General features: G+C 36.9%; 1 protein-coding gene across 1 annotated transcript; it reads right to left on the bottom strand.

The window, feature by feature from the left end:
* Positions 1 to 1,940: 1,940 nt before the first annotated feature.
* On the bottom strand, positions 1,941 to 16,783 carry plin3 (perilipin 3). The gene is made up of 8 exons (XM_056463802.1): positions 16,683 to 16,783; positions 10,678 to 10,735; positions 10,087 to 10,282; positions 8,607 to 8,689; positions 8,295 to 8,526; positions 6,192 to 6,550; positions 3,844 to 4,062; positions 1,941 to 2,329 (listed from the first exon to the last, which is right to left on the bottom strand). Exons 2-8 carry the CDS (start codon positions 10,732 to 10,734, stop codon positions 2,225 to 2,227), a joined length of 1,251 nt encoding a protein of 416 aa, XP_056319777.1. The 5' UTR covers position 10,735; positions 16,683 to 16,783; the 3' UTR covers positions 1,941 to 2,224.
* Positions 16,784 to 18,572: the final 1,789 nt, after the last annotated feature.

The raw sequence follows: 18,572 nt of genomic DNA, 5'->3' as shown, positions 1-18,572 counted from the left end.
TTAAGAGAAATCTGGTTTAGTATTTAAATTAAATACATTATAATTCGCCTGAATTATCAATATGATAATATTATAAACTGAACTTTGAGGCCAACTCATATTTTATTTGTAAAAAGGCGAATCAATTGTTTTACTTGAGGAAGTTGAAAGGATTTAATGTGGATAGGCCTATTCTTAGGACATTTTATTTTTCTAAAAGAAGTCTCTTAACTTTTGCTGTAATATGCTGGTATGGTAATTTGAGGGTGACAAGTAAAAACAGACTTTCAAAAATTGTTCATCTATCTTAAAAGAATTTGGGCATAAATCTTAACAGTATTGGACAGGTGTATGGGCGGAGAGTCATAAAGAAGGCGATGTCCATTTTGGCAGATGAGAACCATCCACTTTATTCAAAGTTTTGCCTTCTGCCATCAGGTCAAAGGTATACTTATTTCAGATGGGCAAGGTCCAACAGATATTTGCATCCATTTGTTTCAACTGTAGTTGGGTTACTTAACAAGCTTTAAGTTGTGTGTGTTTTTTTTTACTTGATTATGATTCATTTTGTTGTTTACTGTCACTTCTATGTTGTCGAGTGTGACCTGTGGCTGTTAACTGTCAGCTATTGCTGTAAACCTAACTGCCCTTCGGGGACAATAAAGACATTCCAATTCCAAATGATCAAAACACTGGATGAAGTAGGGTTATTTTATTTAGTTGACTTGTGACTCCCCCATAAACTAGAAAATACAATCAGCTGAGAGGGGTTGGGGGAACACTTTTCTGATTTTTAGAAATAAAATGTAGAATAATTTTGTGAATAATTAATGAATTAACTACTCTATCAAAAAACGTTACATAGATAAGAACTAAAGGCATCGTTCACCCAAAAATGAAACTCACTCTCAAGTGATTCTTTGAGTTTCTTTCTTCTGTTGAACATAAAGGGGGGTATTTTGAAGAAAGCTGAAAACCTGTTATCCATTGACTTCTATAGTAGGAAAAACCTTTGACATATAAGTCAAATGTTACACAGGTTTCCAGCTTTCTTCAAAGTATCTTTTTTTGTTTTTGTTCAACAGAAGAAAGAAAGTTAAACAGATTTGGAACTATTGTGTTTTGGGTGAACTATCCCTTTAAAGTAGGATTGGTGAAGTGGAAATTTTAAAAGTCTTTAAAGTTTTTTACTGTAACTGAACTTTACAGATGCAAACTTAATCAATACTAAAATGTGTATTTAAATGTTTTCTTTCCAGTAGTCTAAAAGAATATGTACCAAAATTATCACAATTTACCAGTGTATGAAAAAAAGCAATGGTTTGCGGTGGTGTCTATGGAACAGAAATATGAATTTTTGTAATATTGAAAACATTCATTCATTTTCTTTTCGGCTTAGTCCTTTTATTAATCTGGGGTTGCCACAGCGGAATGAACTGCCAACTTATCCAGCATATGTTTTACACAGCGAATGCCCTTCCAGCTGCAACCCAACACTGGGAAACATCCATACACACTCATTCGCACACATACACTTAGCAACATACATAACAATTTAGCTTACCCAATTCACCTGTACCGCATGTACTTGTGGGGAAACCAGAGCACCCGAAGGAAACCCACGCCAACAAGGGGAGAACATGCAAACTCCACACAGAAATGCCAACTGACTCAGCTGAGGCTCGAACCATCAACCTTCTTGCAGTGAGGCGATCATGCTAACCACTGCGCTACTGTGATGCCCCATATTGAAAACATATTCCCTCAAATCTACTAAAATGGTCAATTATTAAATATAACCTCTTCATAGAATCATTTGTGTCCAAAAACAAGTAGATACAAAACAAATGCATTCTCAGACAAAAAGTGTTTTATTTAAACGATCGATTTATTTTGTATGTCAGATAGCAACAGGCTTCTTTCACAATACGAATGTTACAAATGACAAAAAACAACAACTATAAAGTATGGCTTGCTTTTATTTAAAAAGTACATTCAGCATTTAACATTTATACTCAGTTGTGTTTTAATACTTGTTTTCAAATACTGACAATTTTAATATGAAATAATACAAATGTGCAATTTTATCTTCATTATACTGTCATTTAATACCAATTTAATGTCAGTCTAGTAGTGACTCCAGTAAACAACAGTTTTGAAATAGAAGTAGTTAAACAATAATTTGCACCATATATTAACCTTTTGTATATCATAACGTCAGATTTATTTAGCTTATGTGGCAATTTCATTCGCCTTTCTCTGTTATCTGAGGCGCAAAAGGCCCAACCAGCCAATTGAGAGGAGTGTTATTGAGAAGATACTCCACGACTCCATCCAGAGACTGTCGTACCTATTGAAAGATGAAGATATGCATTAAAGACATTTTTAAACTTAAAAGAAAAGAAAATCACCTCAGTATGATGATCATAAGAACAATAAATGGTATATTTGTAGTCAGAATTATTAGCCCCCCCTGTATATTTCCCCCCCAATTTCTGTTTAACACATTTCTAAACATAATAGTTTTAATAACTACATTTCTTTTTTTATGATTTGAACTTTTTATAGATTTTTCTTATTTCAAATAATGCAGATGAATATCAAATACAGAGCATTATCATAAAATCAGAACAATACAACATAAATAAATACAATAAATAAATAACGACATATAAATTGAGGAGGTAAACCAAACCAAAACACATACAAGATTTTTTTTTTAATGTAAAAAAAGGGGGTGGGGGGTTGCTAATATCATAGCCCTAATTATTATGTTGTTTTGTTACATGTATGTTAGCATTGTGGATTGCAGAAATTTTCCACATTTATCAAAATAAATTCCAATCCCTCCATGTAAACTGTAGGAGAGTTTTTCAAAAGCTGCAACTCGTCCTAACTCTGAGATCCACTCGAAAATCAGAGGTCTACTGGAAGATTTCCAGTTTTTAACAATCACCGGTCTACCTAGCATGATCCAGCTCTGTATCCACTGTGATACAGCTTTATTCATGTGGCTTAAGGGACAGGGGGTCACCAAGTATGTATAAGCTTGGGAAAAAGTCATACTGAATCTGCAGTATCTTCACAAGGTATTCATGCACCTCTCTCCAAAAATATTGGACTTCTAAGCATTGCCATAATACATGAAATGGGTCGCCTGCTTCATATTGGCATCACCAGCATTCTGGATTGTTTTTGGACCTGCTCTGAACAGTCTCTTAGGAGTCCAGTAAAATCTGTCAAACTTTAAACTCCCGGCAATTTTTCCCCAGTTCTCATCTTCAAATGTGCAAATCTTTTTCCCATATTATCTTGGCTGCAGAACTGATATTTTGACTTGTTTGACTAATGAGTAGTGCATAATATTTAGAAGCTTCATGGCCAGTACCTATAATATTGCAGACCATGTTATCAATATTTTTATTACAACTCATTTCTAATAACTGACTTCTTTATCTTTACCATGATGACAGTACATTTTACATATTTTACTAGATATTTTTTTCAGAAGACTAGTACTCAGCTTAAAGTGACATTGAAAGGCTTAACTAGGTTAATTAGGAAAGTTAGGGTGTGATGGTTTTTCTGTAGACAATCGGAAAAAAGAAATTGCTTGTGGTGGCTAATATTATTGACCTTAAAATCATTTAAAAATATGTAAAACTTCTTTTATTCTACCCGAAATTAAACAAATAAGAATCTTCTCTTAGAAGAAAAAAAATCTTCCTCAGAAGAAAAAATATTATAGGAAATACTGTGAAAAAATCCCTGCTCTGTTAAACATACTTTGGGAAATATTTCAAAATAAATTAACAGGAGGGCTAATATTTTTGACGTCAACTGTATATTAGTGACTCTGTCTACCTGGCCAATCTGCTGGCGTGTCTGCTGTAAGAGGACAGGTGTGAGGGTCTTGGTGCTGCTCAGCGATGTCTGCAGTTCTCCAGCTGTACGTCGAGCATTGAGAAGCTGTTCCTGCACAGTGCCTGGAAGACCCTGAACACTGGACACGACCCCTGAACACGCCGTCTTTAGCTGATCACTCAAACCACGCACCATCAACAGGGCTTTCGACTCCATCTCCTATAGAGAAACATCCACATATACATGCTACACTTAAAAAAAGATTTTTGCTGCTTGTTCAAATAACTTATTTAAAATGAGCTGAAACAAAACAATTTTGAGATTTTTTTGGGCACAACTTAATTGTTTATGTTCAATTCACTTAAATTTGTTAGCTTGAAATAGTTAACTTAATTGATTTGTGTTGGGACAACATGAATAAATTGTGTGGAACCCTGGATTTTAGGGGGTTTTGCTCTTTAGGAGGTAAAAAGGAGTGCTAGGAAGACCTTGGATGTTTAAAAAAGGTGAGAAAAAAAATGTAATAAAAATATTTGTTAGGGTATTACACTGAAATCAGAATGCTGTGAAAATGTTTTCTTGTTTTCAGAAATAATAAGTCAAAAAACAAATCTTTTAGTGTGTGTGAGACTTATTCTTGTTTTCATTTTTTTACTTGTCTAGAAAAAGCACCTTGATTTAAGATTTGTTTGATATTTGTACTAAAAACAAGATAAAAACTTTAAGTAAGAACAGCATTTTTTACATCGTTAATGTACATTAGGATAAAACAAATAAATAAAATGATTAAAATAACGTAATTTATAATAATGAATAAATATAAGATTATTAAAATAAAGATATAATAATAAATCAAAACAAATCAAAGAAATAAAATTTAAACAAATAATAAAGCAGCAAATGAAAACAAACTAACAATACTATGAGCAAAATATTGTAATAATTACATCATAATTAATATAATAAACTGATTTAAATGATGAAATACTATTTAAAGATACAAATATGATCCACAATTTGATTAAAATAAAGAAATAGTAACGAATGCAAACAAATTAAAGAAATGAAAACAAATAATAAACCTGCAAATGAAAACAAACGAATATTACTATGAGTTAAAAAGAATTAATAGAAAAAATATTTTTAAAATGCCTTTTACATTTAAGGACAGGGGGTCCCTCGATCAAAGTTAATCTAAGGTCATATTTGTGGCTTGATGAGCAATAACGGTGCTATTAATAAACAACATTACTAACAGCGATACGTTTGTAAGTACAAGTAATCAAATTAATTACTGTTTCCCCTCATAACAATGGCGTTGCCGTTACTGACAAAATAAAATGCGCGTTACTAAAATTGAACACAGAAACGTTTTTTATGCAAACAGTGTCTCTGTCAGCCATAGGATTTCTCTTTCTCTAGGGTGTGTGTGTGTGTTCGGGGCTGGGGCGGGACACATTACCAACCAGCGATGATAATTGGTGTGTCTGTGAACGTGGTGTAACTGAGAACGTGATGATCGCCTTAGATAGAGCACATTTCCATCATTTGCCAATCAGAGGCAGAGTAGTGCGAGTACTACTTTTCCCTACTTTCTAATATTTATAATGATATGTTAAATTTGATGCTTGTCTCTCACATTGTCCCACAACAACATTAAAATAGTGTAGATTAGTTTACAATGTTTTATATTTATCTTATAGTCATTTGACAAATTATTATTTTTAAAGTAACGCAATACTTACTTTTACAATTATGTAACTCAGTTACTAACTCAGTTACAGCTAATCCAGAACTCAGCAGCTAGGGTAGTCACCCACTTGCGTGCTTCTGAACACATGTTCTTTATCGTGTACAATATAAAATGTTTCTATTAACTTACAAAGCTCTTCACAACCTGGCACCCGATTACCTATCTGATCTTCTGCGGCTGAACTGTTATCAGTTCCAAATGTTAAGATGAAATCATTTGGTGGCAGGGCTTTTAGCTGCATAGCACCACAGTTATGAAATTCCCTGCCATTAGATATTCGTCAGGTGGACTCTATCTCCAATTTTAATTCCCAGGTTAAAACCTTTCTGTTCAGAATTGATTTTAATGATTTTCTGGTTTAATATTATGTTTATTATTCTTCTGTCTTGTTTTTTTATAATGTGCCTGTGACATATTGTAAGGTGTCCTTGAGTGCTTTGAAAGGCGCCTATAAATAAAAGGTATTATTATTATTATTATTATTATAGTTACTATTTGTGAGAAGTAACTAGTAACTAATTACTTTTTTAATGGAATCTGCCCAAAACTGAGTATGAGTATGATACATGTTGTTTTGTGGAAGTACATCTGTTACCTGTTCCTTGTCTTTTGCCGTGTCCACTTCTGTCTCTACTGTTACTTTTTCCTGCAGTTCTTTGGGCTGCCCTTCTTTCCACTCTTTCCATCGCTGAAGCAGCTGCTCTGGAGCACCCACTAGCTGCTGGTTGGCACTGGCCAAGGTAACCCGGGCACTTTCCAGCAGGTCCATAGTGCTGGTCATTTGAGTCACGGACGCATGTGTAGTGTCTCTGGCCTTGCGGGCTCTAAGGAGGGACTGCTCAAGCGCCCTCTCTCGAACTTTGGCAGACAGTTTGCCCAGGCGGACGAAGTAGCTGGAGCGAGTGGACACTATGAATCCTTCCTCCTCCCCTGGCCTTGGCTCAGCAAGTGCAGCTGTTGGAGGAACACACAGCATTGGTATCACTTTAAATGTACATACAGTGTGTGAATTATACGTTGCCGATTTTTTTCGGGGGGGGGGGGTTGGGAGCTTGGGGGGGGGGGGGGGGGGGGGGGAGGGTCAGCTTTCTTTTAATGTTGGTTTGTAATGTAATACATGCTTCATTGATCAAAATGCATGTTTTTATTTAATTTACATTTAATTAATTAATAAAATGGGCAGCACCGTGGTGCTGTGGGTAGCACAACAGCAAGAAGGTCGCTGTTCGAGCCTGGCTGGGTCAGTTGGCACTTCTGTGTGCCTTTTAATTTGTTCTCCCCATGTTTGCGTGGGTTTCCTCCGGGTGCTCCGGTTTCCCCACAGTCCAAAGACTTGTGAATTGTAGTTGAGTACAGGTGAATTGAATAAGCTAAATTGTCCGTAGTGTATGTGAGTGTGTGCAAGAGTGTATGGGTGTTTCCCAGTGTTGAATTGCAGCTGGAAGGGCATCCGCTGCATAAAACGTGTGCTGGATAAGTTGGTGGTTGATTAATGAAGGGACTAAGCCAAAAAGAAAATGAATGAATAAATGAATGAATGAAGGAATGAATGAATGAATGAATAATTAATAAAACGTTTTTAGGTTTTTAGTATTTAGTGTATTTCGACCTACAGTATTTCAGATGTTACTGTAGGCACTGTCAAACTATACAAACTATGCATCAAATTTGACTTTACTTTTGAGCTTTATGGAGAAACAAAGGCATTTCATGACAAAACAGTCTTGTGAACACCAGTCCTGTAGCCGGTTTCAGGCTGTTGAATGAATGTTTTTACGCATCAACTAATTGGTGTGATTATGCATTCACAATGGTATGAACCATTATAGGGATGGCCAAATGTATATTAATGTTTTCTATCATATTTATTATTAACATTATTTAAAATATAGTTCAGAGCGAACTTTCTCTCAATATTAAAGAGCTTACCCATCAATACATCTTGTTTTGATGTCCTTCAGGGGTGATCAAGCGTTAATTAAGGGGTTCATACCCCCCCCCCCCCCCCCAAATCCCCCTGTAATTAGCAACCTGCGTTTATATGGATTTGATAATGTTTTTCCAAACATTACCATATTTCACACACCAAGCATGCCTATATTTAATTATATCAACAATTTTGAATTTAATGCATTTAAATGTCATTTATTTCTGTGATGGCATAATCTTCACCATCATTTTGGCAGCCTCACATAGTGAATATTATCATTTTACACCAACTGTGCAGCTTAATAAGTTTAAAAAATGTTAGACTTTTTTCCAGGATTCTTTGATAAGTGAAAAAACAAAAGACAAAAGCATTTATTGTAATTACATTATAAGTTATAATATAACTGTAAAGTCTTTATTTTTCACCTCTGATCAACGCATGCTTGCTAAACAAAATTAGGAATTAATAATGAAAAAAGTATTGTACAGTTATTTTTTTGCTGTTTTAAACACTGTAATATATACCATGTATTAAATTGCCTTTCTGGATTTTAATTCAATGACAATACTTGAAACTGAACTGCTGATTCATTTAAAACTAAAAGGTCTTTCTGACAATAATTTGCTCTTTCATTACGATAATGTATATTCAAACACTTTCCCTTTGATTTCTTTCAGATGATTTAGTCTTGAACTTACATATTTTCTTTCATTCAGACATTTCTGAACAAAAATAAAATGAAATGGTCTGAAGTGCAAGTTCACTCACCAAGCTCCTTTTCACTGATGGGAAGGTTCTGCTCGACCCAGTCTTCAGAGTGAGTGAGGGCCTTATCTACACCATTACTGACCATCTGGCCCACACGAGACCCCATGACGGTGTTTATGCCTCCGGTCACAGCCATACGTGTCTTCTCCACACCCTCCATCACAGCCCCCACCATAGCATCCTTCGCTCCTGTTACCGACTGGTACACCATGCCTACTGTGTCGGATACCAGCTGCATGGAGATATTCACAATGCTAATTCAAACTGATATTTCAAATAGTAATAGCTAAGAAATAAGTCAGACTAAGGTACCTTGTCTGCTGGTTGTTGTAAAATTGGTAGGTTTCCTTCCACCTTCTCCAGCCCTTTCATGGCATATTCATTTACAGCTGCAACTAAAAAAAACTATTAATTAGACACTAATCTGGTTTTATAGTCATGCTTTATTCAGGATTCATGTTGTTCCAAACCCACAAGACTTGAGAGAGATTATTCTTTGAAATACAAATTAAGATAATTTAAAAGAAACCTGAGTGGTCTCTTTCTGTATTGAAAGTAACCAAAACATAGAAGATAAAAAAAACATCTGTAAAAGGGTCAATAAACTTATTAAATTAAGGGGTTTAAGTTTTGTGACAAATGTTTGTGTGTCAAGTATGGTTTTATTGAATAAAAGTCTAAATTAAATCTGTCTGAAGTCTTGTCAAGACTTGAATTAAACTAGGGAAACTCTTTATATTTCCTAAATACAGTTGAAGTCAGATTTATTAGCCCCCCTGTTTATTTTTTCCACAATTTCTGTTTAACAGAGAGCAGATTTTTTTTAACACATTTCTAAAGATAATAGTTTTAATAACTGATTTCTGATAACTGATTTATTTAATATTTGCCATGATGACAGTAAATAATATTTTACTAGCTATTTTTCAAGACACTTCTATTCAGCTTAAAGTGACATTTAAAGAATTAACTAGGTTAATTAGTTTTACTAGGCAGGTTAGGGTAATTAGGCAAGTTATTATATAATGATGGTTTGTTCTGTAGACTATAGAAAAATATATAGCTTAAAGGGGTTAATACGTTCGACCTGAAAATGGTGTTTAAATAAATAAAAACTGCTTTTATTCTAGCCAAAATAAAACAAATAAGACTTTCTCCAGAATAAAAGTCATTATCAGACATCCTTTGAAAATTTCCTTGCTCTGTTAAACATTATCTGCGAAATAAAGAATAAAAAAATCAAAGGGTAGCTAATAATTCTGACATCAACTGTATATAAGCCAATAACAAGTAACAAACAATTTTTGTTAATTAAGTATTAAACAATTTTGTTACTTTTTAGACAAAGTAATTAGAAAAGGAATTTACATGCAATGTTAATGATGTAATTAGTCATTTGTTTTTTTATATATAACTTACCCAACACATAAGATAACAATATAGCCGCAGATAATGAAAAACAGGCTTTGGTACCCTGGACTATCAAAAAGCTTTTAAAACGTTCTGCTGATTTCATGAAATGTTCATTTTAGTTATTTATTTTTGTTTGGAACAACATGCGTTGAGAATTTTTGCTTTGTCATTTTTGTCTAAATCAGGGGTGTCCAAACTCCCCTTCAAGCTCCAACAACCTTCAACACACTTCCCTGGAAGTTTCTAGCGTACTCAGTAAGAGCTTGATTAGTTCAGGTGTGCTCAATTGGGGTTGGAACTAAAATATGCAGGACACTGGCCCTCAGGACTGAGTTTGGACACCCCTGGTCTAAATGATCCCTTTTGTTTACATTCTTACTCTGAGGTTCCAGTCGGTCAAGTATGGGTTTAGAGCCTGTTGAAGCAGCAGCACCCAGTGTGCGGACACCGCTCTCTGCCACCTCCATTACTCCTTTCAGGAGGGGAACGCTGTCTTTAGTGCTGCTGTATGCATTATACATCGCTCCACACGCAGAACTCACCAGCGGCAGGTTGCCCACTCGGGAGATTACACTCTGAAACACAAATATTAAAGTTTGTCGTTGATTAATCTCAGCTATTATTGCACAGTAATAGGATTATTTTGTTTAAGATAACAGAATAAATTATTCATAAACATAATTGGCACACTGACTCATTGAACTAGATGCTACAGTTTATATTAAAAGGAATTGATGTATGACTTAAGAGCTAGAACTACTATATAATGATATTTAAGCCTTTGAAGCTTGTAGATTGAGACTGGCTTTTTATTCATCACACAAAAATAGAATCACCCTGAAAGTGAACATTAAAATTGTTACAGTGATTGTCCTTGTTGTGAACATGCATGTATAACTTAGGTATTTTGTTTTTATGAATGAAGCTATTTGCATTTAAATATTGTGTTATGTCTATGTGTTTGACTCACCTGTTGTTCCTGTGAGTCCTCTTTGTCCTTCTCTGCTGTCTTCACATTATCTGCCATTCTGTGGTAGATGTTGAATAATAAAAAAACGATAATCATAACCAATTTATATCCAAAATCAAGGTCACCACTATAGTGTACTACAGCTCACAGTTTGACCAGAAATGGTGTATAAATGATGACAAAATGATAAACTCTAAATCTTAATCCTATGGTGTATAAATGATGACAAAATGATAAACTCTAAATCTTAATCCTACAATGATTAATTGGTTATAAATGTGTTCCAAAACTAACAATGATCTCATCTGACTTGAGTGAGTCACATAACCTGAGGAGTGAACAACAGGCTTGAATGCAAATGAACCATTATAGATTGACTACCTAGATTGATTAATGACATTAAATGGGAGAACAGAAAAAATACCTCAATATTTATAAAAAAAAAAAAAGTTGGCTATACATTTATATAATATTAATAATACGTTTCATATTAACATTAATTATTTCTATAGACCCGAGGAGAAAACATGTAAGATTATAATGAGTTAATTTATGATAGCAATGTGAACTAATAGATGAACGTGTAAAGGCGTGTCTTCTCAAGCCACCTCAGGTGCCAAAGACAACACGTATCAACAACAAAACATAAAAATAAACTTTAATAAACTTTTAAAGTTCAAATAAGTTAGTGAAAATCATCCAGTAGGGGTTCAATCTTCAACTGGCTGGCTGGAGCTGCCAGTGGCGGGTCACGTGACCTGTCACTGACTGGTGGCAGCCGCCAGTGTCCCACTGTCGGGTAGCCTGACCTGCCAGTGGCAGCCGCATCTAACCCGGCATTTGACAACTAGCAGGTGGGTCATGTGACCAACCAGTGCCTGGTTGGTGGGTCAGGTGTCCTACCAGTGACTGGTTGGTGGCCATTAACTACTGGCTGGTGGGTCAGGTGTCCTACCAGTGACTGGTTGGTAGCAGTTAGCAACTGGCTGGTGGGTCAGATGTCCTACCAATGGCCACTTGGTAGCAGTTGGCAACTGGTAGATGAGCTTTCATTGCATCAAATGTTTTTAACAATACACAAAATGAACACTTTTACGGATTTAGTCTTCATAATGGGACATTTTTAGAATGTTTATTACAAATAGAGTCCTCAAATCTAGAAAATATGGAAAAGTCTGAGTTTCCTTCGGTTGCTTTCAATTTATCTGAAAATAATATAATGGATCTGTACATTTAGACATTGGGCACATTCACCCCCAACCCATCGGCATTTACCGCGTTTGCTTTAACTTTCTCTGCAGCTTTATACATTGATATATCATCATGAAAATACTCGTCTGGACTTTTCTATTACAAATTGTGTATATAAGTCAGTTTAATTCCACATACGGTCCTCAAATAGCCGGGATTACAACTGGCTGGTCCCTCCTCCCCTAATAAGCGCGATCACATTCTGCGTCTGGCGCGTCTCCTCGCGCTCTCATTCAGAAGAATTACATTTTAATTCATGAAATGTGTATTCTTTAGGGTCTATGTTTTCGTCACTGACATTCGCAGCAGTGTTTCCTCAAAGGAGGTCTTTAAATACTGACAGGTGGGTTTGCAACACTCTCGCTGCATCAGAACGCAGGGAGCTCCGCTTTCACTCTCTCAGACTGGTGGGTTACTGAAGCTAATTAGCTTCAGTCAGCAGACAGCGAGCTCCGAATTTACCGCGTTTGCTTTAACTGTCTCTGCAGCTTTATACATTGATTTACTATAATGAATATAATCTTCTGAACCTTTTCTATTACAAATTGTGTATATTATTCAGCTTAATTCCAGATACGGTCCTCAAATAGCCGGGATTACAACTGGATGGTCACGTCTTCACCAGCGCATTCGCGCTCCGAGATCGACGCTTCTCTTTGCACTCTCGATAGGAGCAATCAAAATTTTATTTATAATATTTTTTATTCCTTACAGTCGATTGCATTATATCAGTGATGTTTCCAGTAAATTTATCCCAAATAAGGTCTTCAAACGACCCGTAAACTGACTGGTGGGTTACCGACGCTAATCATGCAGTCAGCAGACAGGGAGCTCCGTGTTCGCTTTAACTTTCTCTGCAGCTTTATACGTTGATTTATCATCATGAAAATACTCGTCTGGACCTTGTCTATTACAATTTGTGTATATTAGTCAGTTTAATTCCACATACGGTCCTCAAATAGCCGGGATTACAACTGGCTGGTCCCTCCTCCCCTAATAAGCGCGATCACATTTTGCGTCTGGCGCGTCTCCTCGCGCTCTCATTCAGAAGAATTACATTTTATTTCATGAAATGTGTATTCTTTAGGGTCTATGTTTTCGTCACTGACATTCGCAGCAGTGTTTCCTCAAAGAAGGTCTTTAAATACTGACAGGTGGGTTTGCAACACTCTCGCTGCATCAGAACGCAGGGAGTTCCGCTTTCACTCTCTCAGACTAATTAGCTTCAGTCAGAGGCAGCGAGCTCCGAATTTACCACGTTTGCTTTAACTGTCTCTGCAGCTTTATACATTGATTTACTATAATGAATATAATCTTCTGAACCTTTTCTATTGCAAATTGTGTATATTATTCAGCTTAATTCCAGATACGGTCCTCAAATAGCCGGGATTTCAACTGGCTGGTCATGTCTAAGACTTCAGTAAAGTTAGCAACAGATTCGCACAATCAATAACTCATGACTGAGACATTGTTCCTACACAAATAGGACCTCTTTTCAACCGTCGAAATGTATACAATCACCTACAATCTTATTTTTCTAAAAATGAGCTTTCCTACGTGCTGGACGCATTATATTGATCTCTATGCGCAGGCTGCGAAGAGAGACCGATCCTTAGGGACCGTCTACAAAGAGCAAAACGCGAAAACTACAAAAGTTGTTAATAACTTCCCTCTAACACATTATACTGCCATAAAATTCATCATCAAATTTTTAAACTTGGTTTAAAAAAACTATTTTGTATATTTTTAATGAATTTTTATTATGAAAAAATGTTCAATAACTTTACTGTAAATTACTGTATTTCACCAAAATCAGATCACACGTCACTGCTGTCCAGCTGCTCCGGTTTTCCCCACAGTCCAATGACATGCGGTACAGGTGAACTGGGTAGGCTAAATTGTCCGTAGTGTATAAGTGTGTATAGATGTTTCCCAGATATTGGTTGCAGCTGGAAGGGCATCCGCTGCATAAAACGTGCTGGATAAGTTGGCGGTTCATTCCGCTGTGGCGACCCTGGATTAATAAAGGGACTAAGCCGAAAAGAAAATGAATGAATGAATTAATGTTTTGCATGATTTTTATTATTCACCAATAATGGCTGTTTTTTGATAGTAAAAAAGTGTTATAGTATAACCAGCAGGACAGCAGCGACAAGTGAACAGAATTTGGTGAAAATGCAGCGTTACAGTGAAGTTATTGAAAATTGATAACAAAAATTTATTAACAATATGCAAAATAGTTTTTTTTTTTTAAAGTGTTGTAGTATAACCAGCAGGACAACACTGACGTGTGATCTGAATTGTATGGCAGTAGAATGTGTTAAAGGGAAGTTATTGACAACTTTTGTAGTTTCGCTATTTGCTCTTTGTAGACGGTCCCTAAGGATCGGTCTCTTTTCGCAGCCTGCGCATAGAGATCAATATAATGCGTCCAGCACGTAGGAAAGCTCATTTTTAGAAAAATAAGATTGTAGGTGATTGTATACATTGCGACAGTTGAAAAGAGGTCCTATTTGTGTAGGAACAATGTCTCGGTCATGAGTTATTGATCCGGAAAATGCGAATCTGATACTAATTTTACTGAAGTCGAGAGCTGCTGGGGGGAGACCTGACCAGCCAGTTGTAATCTCGGCTATTTGAGGACCGTATCTGGAAATAAAATTACTAATATACACAATTTGTAATAGAAAAGGTCCAGATGAGTATTTTCATGATGATATATCAACGTATAAAGCTGCAGAGAAAGTTAAAGCGAACGCGGAGCTCCCTGTCTGCTGACTGCATGATTTGCGTCGGTAACCCACCAGTCAGTTTACGGGTCGTTTGAAGACCTTATTTGGGATAAATTTACTGGAAATATCACTGATGTAACGCAATAGACTGTAAGGAATAAACAATATTATAAATAGAATTTTGATTGGTCTCATTGAGAGTGCAAAGAGAAGCGATCTCGGAGCGCGAATGCGCTGGTGAAGCTGGGAAAGACGTGACCATCCAGTTGTAATCCCGGCTATTTGAGGACCGTATCTGGAATTAAGCTGAATAATATACACAATTTGCAATAGAAAAGGTTCAGAAGATTATATTCATTATAGTAAATCAATGTATAAAGCTGCAGAGACAGTTAAAGCAAACGCGGTAAATTCGGAGCTCGCTGTCTGCTGACTGAAGCTAATTAGCTTCAGTAACCCACCAGTCTGAGAGAGTGAAAGCGGAACTCCCTGCGTTCTGATGCAGCGAGAGTGTTGCAAACCCACCTGTCAGTATTTAAAGACCTTCTTTGAGGAAACACTGCTGCGAATGTCAGTGACGAAAACATAGACCCTAAAGAATACACATTTCATGAATTAAAATGTAATTCTTCTGAATGAGAGCGCGAGGAGACGCGCCAGACGCAGAATGTGATCGCGCTTATTAGGGGAGGAGGGACCAGCCAGTTGTAATCCCGGCTATTTGAGGACCGTATGTGGAATTAAACTGACTAATATACACAAATTGTAATAGAAAAGGTCCAGATGAGTATTTTCATGATGATAAATCAACGTATAAAGCTGCAGAGAAAGTTAAAGCGAACGCGGAGCTCCCTGTCTGCTGACTGCATGATTAGCGTCGGTAACCCACCAGTCAGTTTACGGGTCGTTTGAAGACCTTATTTGGGATAAATTTACTGGAAACATCACTGATGTAACGCAATCGACTGTAAGGAATAAAAAACATTATACATACAATTTTGATTGCTCCTATCGAGAGTGCAAAGAGAAGCGTCGATCTCGGAGCGCAAATGCGCTGGTGAAGCTGGGGAAGACGTGACCATCCAGTTGTAATCCCGGCTATTTGAGGACCGTATCTGGAATTAAGCTGAATAATATACACAATTTCATAATAAGAAATCAATGCATCAATGTGTAAAGCTGCAAAGACAGTTAAAGCAAATGCGGTAAACTCGGAGCTCGCTGTCTGCGGACTGAACCCACCAGTCTGAGAGAGTGAAAGCGAGCGTGGTGACCTTCTTTGAGGAAACATATAGACTCTAAAGAATACCCAATGAAAAAACACTTAATAAAATTATACTCATGATGATAACAAGTAAATAAAAGCAGAGAAAGAAAAAGCGACAAAGGACACACTAGACGCAACTGCAACTAACCCGTCACTGGTAGGTCACATGACCAGGCAATTGGACACTGGCGGCTGCCACCCAGCCACTGTCAGGTCATGTGACCCGCCACTGGCGGCTCCCGCCAGCCAGTTGAAGATTGAACCCCGACTCAAATCATACTTTGTCCGGTAAAGAATCAGAACTACAGTTCAATGGAGTGGTAGCTAGTGTCACGTCATCCTTTTTTCTAATGACAAATCAAGAGCGTTGAATGGAGGAAAGGGCGTAAACTTTCACCCACTTCCTGAGTAATTTTATTGTTGCGCCATTCAATCCTTGTGGAATCTAACAGCCAGACGAGACTGAAACTAAAGACAGTAAGCTAAAGCAACACTATAACCTTACAATAGATATTCTTCGTGTTGCAAATAGTAATATTGAAAGCGTTTTTATTTCTGAGGCGCGGCAAGTTTGAGTGCGCGTGAGAAAAATTTCACACAAACAGACAAAACGGCTCGCGCTCGCTCTTTGAGAATAATAATTGAGGGTCAACTGATAATACATTATCATGCCGACGAAAAAGACATTGTTTTTTGCCACCTCACACACTGTTATCATTTCCCCATTTTCTTAGACAGCTGTCATGTGAACTGACCTGTTATTGATCCGCTGACCCGCGTGTAGTGGATGTGGGAATCTCTGCTCGCTGTCTAGTCAAGAGCTTGTGACAACTTGACGCAATAAAAGTGCAAAGTTAGGCGGAGTTCTTTGAAACAAACCAATCAGGCTCTGTTAAACCCCTTATTATGAAACAACCCTCAATTTTTGATGACTTATTTTTGATTTCTGCCTTTAAAAAAAACTAAATATTATATGATTATTATTTCTTCTTTAACCTTAGAACGTTTCTCTCGTTAATTATCATCAGTATAACTGGTTTGTTAGATTGTGACTGCTCGGGACTTGGAAAGTCACTTTAAAATTATAATTATGATTGTGAAATGAGTGCATAAACGCCCTCTATAGATACATACAATAGATATACATATCCATAACACATGATCTTATAAATTAAAGAATATGGTATGTATTTCCTGTAAAAAAGCTACTTACTCTTTCTGTATTTTGAACCCTAGGTTTATCAGGGTGCTGATAAAGCTCCTGGCAGTATTCCAGATGTCATTATGATTCATATTTTGAGATCATTTAAGGTAAAAGCAGCAAATGATAACCAGAGATGTAAGCAAATATCTTGACTTCATCACTGTTTAAAATATCTGAGGTACTGGTTTGATCCACAATCTACACTCACCGGCCACTTTATTAGGTTCCCCTTAATTCTGGGTTGGACCCCCTTTAGCCTTAATCCTTCGTGGCATAGATTCAACAAGGTACTGGAAATATTCCACAGAGAATTTGGTCCATTTTGACATGATAGCATCACACAGTTGCTGCAGATTTGTCTGCTGCACATCCATGATGCGAATCTCTCGTTCCACCACATCCCAAAGGTGCTCTATTGGATTGAGTTCTGCTGACTGTGGAGGCCAATCAAGTACAGTGAATTCATTGTCATGTTTAAGAAACCAGTCTGAGATGATTTGAGCTTTATGACATGACACGTTATCCTGCTGGATGTAGCCATCAGAAGATGGTTACACTGTGGTCATAAAGGGACCATGAACATGGTCAGCAACAATACTCAGGTAGGCTGTGGCATTGACAAGATGCTCAGTTGGTACTAACGGGCCCAAAATGTGTCAAGAAAATATCCCCGCCCACCATTACACTACCACCACCAGCCGGAATCGTTGATACAAGGCAGGATGGATCCATGCTTTCATGTTGTTGATGCCAAATTCTGACCCTACCAACCGAATGTCGCAGCAGAAATTCAGACTTATCAGACCAGGCAACATTTTTCAATCTTCTATTGTCCAATTTTGGTGAGCCTGTACGAATTGTAGCCTCAGTTTCCTGTTCTTAGCTGACAGGAGGCATTTGCACTCACAGAACTGCCTGCTTACTGGATATTTTCTCTTTGTCAGACCATTTTCTGTAAACCCTAGAAATGGTTGATGGTTGTGTGTGAAAATCCCAGTAGATCAGCAGTTTCTGAAATACTCAGACCAGCCCGTCTGGCACCAACAATCATGCCACAAGTCACTTAAATCACCTTTCTTCCCCATTCTGATGCTCGGTTTGAACTGCAGCAGATTGTCTTGACCATGTCTACATGCCTAAACGCATTGAGTTGCTGATTAGAAATTTGCGTTAACAAGCAGTTGTACCTAATAAAGTGGCCAGTGAGTTTATGTCTAATGCAGTTACAGCTCAGATGACAACTAAGATAGAGTATAGAATCTTATGATTACGTGACACCAGCAGTAAAAAGCAGCCTTTACACTTCTGCTAATCAATCGAGATAAAAGTGATGTGTAAGATGGTGACGTGTTCACAATGATAATGCACTATACTGAAATAATACCCATTTTGCTTCCAGAAATTGTACTCAGTAAATAGTACAGTATTACTATAGTACTTA

The sequence above is a fragment of the Danio aesculapii genome, chromosome 8 (assembly GCF_903798145.1).
Source record: "Danio aesculapii chromosome 8, fDanAes4.1, whole genome shotgun sequence".
Lineage (NCBI taxonomy): Eukaryota > Metazoa > Chordata > Actinopteri > Cypriniformes > Danionidae > Danio > Danio aesculapii.
This window is presented reverse-complemented; position numbering and strand designations above follow the sequence as displayed.

Coding starts and splice junctions, on each gene's coding strand:
- plin3 (XM_056463802.1), bottom strand. CDS start 10,734: ATGGCAGATAATGTGAAGACAGCAGAGAAGGACAAAGAGGACTCACAG. Junction 8,690..10,086: donor TGACCGACTGGAACCTCAGA/GTAAGAATGTAA, acceptor AGTTTTTTTTAG/TTGCAGCTGTAAATGAATAT. Junction 4,063..6,191: donor CGGCAAAAGACAAGGAACAG/GTAACAGATGTA, acceptor GTTTCTCTATAG/GAGATGGAGTCGAAAGCCCT.